Consider the following 6,007-nt stretch of genomic DNA (forward strand, 5'->3'; position numbering starts at 1 on the left):
CTCAAGGAGACACAGCAGTGGGTGGAGGCTAAGGACACACCCGAACCTACGGTCACTGTGATGTTTTAGAGAATGTTAGTGCTCTGCTGGCCTATGAGACCTCCATAACACGTTGTGGAATAGGCAGGGCTCGACCAGGTCTGCAGTGGGAAAGCGTCTAGCATGGAGACCGGTGCGGCCACTCGGGAGCCTTATGTTCTCTAGTTTTTTCCATGGTTCGCTTTTTTTGCTGGGGTCTAAACTTTGTCACCTTGTTTCATGCTGATTTAATACTTTTAAATCCTGTCCTTCGCATCGTTTTCCAACATAAATCATTGTCTTTTAGGAGGTGACGCATGTCCAATTCACTCAGAAACAGTAGCAGGTTACGCTTCCCTGAATTTACTACTGTGATTGTTATGACGTCATAGCTCGTGTTATTGTTATGACACGGCATCTGCATGAATTGGATGGATAGCGGAAAACAAATCTGGAGCCCTTATCCAATAGAAAGGGCTTTCTTTTGACTAAACTGTTTTGTGAGACCGCTTTCCACTCGCACTGCTTTAATGGCATCATAAATGGCGCTCCTATCTTTTGAAAGTGGACTAATGAAGTGTTCAAGCGGTGGTAGTAAAATAAGTGTGGCTTATTGGCCCTAACAAATCCGATAAATGGACGTGACAGCTTTTTAGGATAAACGATCAGGTGGTTTTGTTGTCCCCGAGTCAACTGGAGAGAGAGCCTACTGGATATTTGTTTCACTTTCTGCCTGAAGCAAGGGCGTGTGTTGTCTGTGTCTGAGATGTTATTATTTCTGCACTTTATATAATCATATCTCTCTTTCCTTCTCCCCTCCGTCTCTTCTCTCTGTCTCTCTGCTCTCTCTGTCTTCTGTCCCTCTTCTCTCTCTGTTCTTCTCTCTGTCCAAAGGACTTACATAAGGTGATTACTTGGTCCACTAAGGACGTTACTCTGGTCTGCGGTTTATACTAGTGCTTCAGGACTCAATACGGTGCGGGTTACCTAATCGTGAGTCATCGGACTTGTCATTGTACGAGTGGGCTTTCAAGGTTCATCGTGCACTTTATTACGGTGGTCGTATAATGGAGGACTAATATCTGTAAGGTGGGTATAAAAGAGGACTAATCAGTGGGTATATAAGGAGGACTAATACGGTGGGTATAAGGATTTGCGTACTTGATACTAAGTCGTGGGTTTAACAAGAGGACTAATAACGGTGGGTTATAAAGGGAGTGATACATACGTGTGGGGTTCATAATGATGCGGTGTCTTATATCACTAAGCTGCTGTGGTTTATCTTCTCATATCATGTAGAGGTACTATGAACTACGTCTCTTCGCATCGCGGTATACAAGCGAGGACCTATTACGCGTGGGTGTATTACATTGGATTGTCTAACTTCACAGCGTTTGTGTATACCCCAATAATAGGCATAGGCTGGATTCACGGTGGCGTATTCACTCTTCTCTTCCTTAAGGGGCTAATCTCCTTGTATCATATTCGCTCGGGGTATCGCTAACGGAGGGACTAAATACGGTGGGTATTGGGGAACATGGAGTCTCTAGGTACTTCTACTCTGTGTCTTCGGGTACAAAGGCCCACGGATCTAATATACGGCTTGCGGGGTGCTATAAGGTGTCAGTGCGCATACTAACTATCGTGTTGCGTGCTATACCTCGTCTCTCTCTCGGGTAATGAGGCTGAGGTTTCAATTCTACAGTGCTCTGTGCACTCTCTCAGCATTAAATGGGGGGCTCGATCACCTGAAATATCGGCTGTGTTGGGTTTTTATTTGGACGAGGACTACACAGAACATGTCTGATGTCAATATGTGGGTTAGTTCGTGCTGCAACATCATAAGACAAAACACCACAAGGTGAGGGAGGCGGGTTTCGACGTGTGGAGAGGGAGGTATGAGCCCTCTAGTTGCCAAAGGTGTAATGACTCACCTGGGACAAGAAAGGCGAACCTCTGCTGCGAAAAGATGGGCGCGAGTTGGGTCCTCTCACAAGGACAGGTGCATTCTGGTGTCTACTTGGAGGTGGATGGAGGGGCTGCGCAGTAGAAGGCTGGCTTGTTCAATCACATGCTTCTATAGAAATGCCTGTTAGTGTTTAATTACTCCGAGCCTTGGTCTGGACTGTGCGCAGTCTCGACGCAACACAGAGGAGACATCGTACAGCAAATAGGCTTAGCTTTAAGCTGTATAAGCCTGTGGTGGGTGCTTCAATAATAATTTGACTGGGGTCGTGTTTGATCAAGCAAACGTAACTGCTAGTCTGGCGTCGTGGGTATCATTGAACTGAGTCACGTCGGGCATGGCTCGTTTTTCATCATCTCTCATTGTGGCCCATGTAACGCTGGCCGGTGTTTTACACACTCAAACGACAGTATCTTGTGCACTACCACGGCTCGCGGAATCATTTCTATACACGCTTTGCCTTCTAAGGCATGTCCAACATGACATACGAAGCTAGAGGTCTGCAGAAGAAGTCTATCGAAATATGTTAGCTAGTCGTCTAGGTAACTTTCACACTGCTATGTTCAGAAAGTATGTTGTACACTGAGGCACTCTCGCTCAATCTTCTGAGTGACGTCATACTGGGGAAGGTGTCTAGATCGTAGAGCACACCAGAGATGCAGGTGCTCTTTATACAAAAGTCAGACGCGTGATACTCCACAGTGGGATCAGCAGATCACATCATCATGGCTGCGACTGTCTGCTTCAGAGAGGCCACCCAGCAGAGGGATAGCTGGGATCGGATCAATACGGGGTGGGTCTGGCGGGCTACACTCTTTCACGCCCACCCCACCCGCCCAGCCAGAGATAAAGGCCTGAGGGATATGTCGGGAAGCAACGGAGGCACAGAGCAAGTAGAGAGACAACACACAGCAAGCCACACTGCGAGTGGGAGAGAGCTCCACCTAATATGTGGAGAGGCAGCCATGACTGAGTGAGAGAGGCAGCCACATCTGAGTGAGAGAGGCAGCTACATACTGGCTGGAGAGAGCAGCGTCCACATACTGAGTGGAGAGAGCAGCCACAATACTGAGTGGAGCAGAGCCAGAACCCTCTACTGAGTGGAGAGGTCAGCTACCACTACCTGAGTGAGAGAGTCAGGCCACACAAGTGAGTGGAGAGGCAGCCACCTACTGGAGTGGGAGACACCTACTGGAGTGAGAGGCAGGCCCACCTACGAGTGGAGAGAGCAGCCCACTACTGAGTGGGAGAGTGCAGCCCAACCTACTGAGTGGAGAGTCAGCCACTACTGAGTGGAGAGTGAGCCCACTACGTGAGTGGAGAGTGCAGCCCAGCCTACTGAGTGGAGAGTGCAGGCCCGCTACTGAGTGGAGAGTGCAGCCCGCCTACTGAAGTGGAGAGTGCAGCCCGCCTACTGAGTGGAGAGTGCAGCCCGCCTACTGAGTGGAGAGGTGGCAGCCCGCCTACTGAGTGGAGAGTGCAGCCGCGCCTACTGAGTGGAGAGTGGCGCCGCCTACTGAGTGGAGAGTGCCAGCCGTTACTGAGTGGAGAGTGAGCGCCTACTGAGTGGACGAGTGCAGCCCGCCTACTGAGTGGAGAGTGCAGCCCGCGCTACTGAGTGGAGAGGTGCAGCGCGCCTACTGAGTGGAGAGGCAGCCCCGCCTACTGAGTGGAGAGAGCAGCCGCCTACTGAGTGGAGAGAGCAGCCCCGCCTACTGAGTGGAGACGAGCCAGCCCGCCTACTGAGTGGGAGAGAGCAGCCCCGCTAATGTAGGACCGAGAGAGCCGCCGCCTACTAGTGGGAAGAGCTCCCGCCTTAGTGATTGCGGTGGAGAGCAGCCCCGCCTATCGAGTGGAGAGAGCAGCCCCGCCTACTGAGTGGAGGAGAGCACCCCTGCTTTGAGTGAGAGAGCAGCCCGCGTACTGAGTGGAGAAGCAGCCCCGCCTACTGAGTGGAGAGACGCGGCGCGCCTACTGAGTGGAGAGCGCAGCCGCCGCCTACTGTGGAGAGCGAGCCGCCTATGAGTGGAGAGCGCAGCCCGCCTATGAGTGGAGAGCGCAGCCCGCCTACTGAGTGGAGAGCGCAGGCCCGCGCTACTGAGTGGAGAGGCAGCCCGCTATGAGTGGGAGAGGGCAGCCCAGCTACTGAGTGGAGAGGGCAGCCCCGCTACTGAGTGGAGAGGGCAGCCCCCGCTACTGAGTGGGAGGGAGCCGCTACTGAGTGGAGAGGGCGCCCGCTACTGAGTGGCGGAGGCGAGCCTGAGCTGACTGAGTGGAGAGGGGCAGCCCGCTACTGAGTGGAGAGGGCAGCCCGCCTACTGAGTGGAGAGGGCGCCCCGTATGGAGCTGGAGGGGAGCCCGCCGAAATGAGTGGAGAGGGCAGCCCCGCCGAATCGAGTGGAGAGGGCAGCCGCCGAGGAGTGGAGGAGGCGCCGCCCGGAAGGAGTGGAGAAGGCAGCCCCGCTACTGAGGTGGAGAGGGCAGCCCGCCTACTGAGTGGAGAGGGGTGTGGCTCTCCACTCAGTAGGTGGGCTGCTCTCTCCACTCAGTAGGTGGGCTGCTCTCTCCACTCAGTAGGTGGGCTGCTCTCTCCACTCAGTATGTGGGCTGCTCTCTCCACTCAGTATGTGGGCTGCTCTCTCCACTCAGTATGTGGGTTGCTCTCTCCACTCAGTATGTGGGCTGCTCTCTCCACTCAGTATGTGGGCTGCTCTCTCCACTCAGTATGTGGGCTGCTCTCTCCACTCAGTATGTGGGCTGCTCTCTCCACTCAGTAGGTGGAGCTGCTCTCTCCACTCAGTATGTGGGCTGCTGTGTGTTGTCTTCTCTACTGTGCTCTGTGCCTCCGTTGCTTCCCGACATGATCCCTTTCAGGCCTTTATCTCTGGCTGGGGGGCGGGGGTGGGGGTGGGGTTGAGAGAGAGCGCCAGCCCCACCCGTGCCGCTCCAGCTTCATCTGTGTCCTGGCGTCGGGAGAGGCGATCGGTTCCGTCTGACTTTTGTATTAAAACCTCAGTTGCTATCAGATCCCCAGGTGATCTGGGCATGACAAATTAAACACTGTATGGCAGCGCTATTAGAGATCGCACCCTGATGGTATTCCTGGAGGGGGAGGGGGGGGTTGTGGAAATGCTTTGTGTGAAGACAGCAACACATAAGGGGAGGCATCCGCAAATTCAAGTACACACACACTTGTGCATGCACTCGCACAGTCAAATATATGAAGCACACTACTTACTAACACATGCTACTTTCTTTGTTTGGGTGATTCACAATGGGGTTAATAGGATTTTCATAAGCATGTAATAAATTCCCCCCCCCCCATACCAGAGCCTTTCTGAGAGCCTTTCCTCTTCTTCAGCGCCTTCTGCAGGATCTCCTTCATGGTCACCTTCAGGCTGTCCACTGGGATGAGAGAGAAACCATGGACAGCATTTCTGTAGGAAAAAAAACAGGAGAGAGCGAGAGAGAGAGAGAGAGAGAGAGACAGCGAGACGGAGAGAGAGACGGAGGGGGAGAGAAAGAGAGAGAGACAGACATAACAGTAAATAAATTCCCCCCCCCCATAACCAGACCGTCGAGAGCCTCCCTTCTCAACCCTTCTGCAGATCCTTCAAGGCACCTCAGCGTCCACGGTGAGAGAGAAACCATGGACAGCAATTTCGAGAAAAAAAACAGGAGAGAGCGAGAGAAGAGAGAGAGAGAGAGACAGCGAGACGAAGAGAGCGGAGGGAAGAAAAGAAGAGAGACAGACAGCGAGGCGGAGGGGAGAGAAGAGAAGACAGACACGAGAGAGAGAGGAGAGAGAAAACAAGCGAGAGGAAAAAGAGAACTATTGCGGAAATGGAGGAAGAGAAAGAAACGGTCAGGGGAGAGAGAGAGAGGGACAGAGAGAGAAGAGAGTAGAAAAGAAGAGAAAGAGAGACATGAGAGAGAGAGGTACAGAAGAAAGAGAGAGAGGGACGAGAGTAATGAGCAGAGAGAGAGAATAGGTGACTGGGATTGAGAGGGTACAGATGGAGC

General features: G+C 52.7%; 1 protein-coding gene across 1 annotated transcript in view; it reads right to left on the minus strand.

Moving 5' to 3' along the window:
- mapkap1 (MAPK associated protein 1) overlaps window positions 1–6,007 on the minus strand; it is a 152,153-nt gene that overhangs the window by 89,285 nt on the left and 56,861 nt on the right. The window contains 1 exon segment of the mRNA XM_070439145.1: window positions 5,312–5,421. Coding sequence (XP_070295246.1) covers window positions 5,312–5,421 — 110 coding nt within the window.

Source organism: Salvelinus sp. IW2-2015, unplaced genomic scaffold, assembly GCF_002910315.2.
Source record: "Salvelinus sp. IW2-2015 unplaced genomic scaffold, ASM291031v2 Un_scaffold1436, whole genome shotgun sequence".
In the NCBI taxonomy this organism is placed as follows: domain Eukaryota; kingdom Metazoa; phylum Chordata; class Actinopteri; order Salmoniformes; family Salmonidae; genus Salvelinus; species Salvelinus sp. IW2-2015.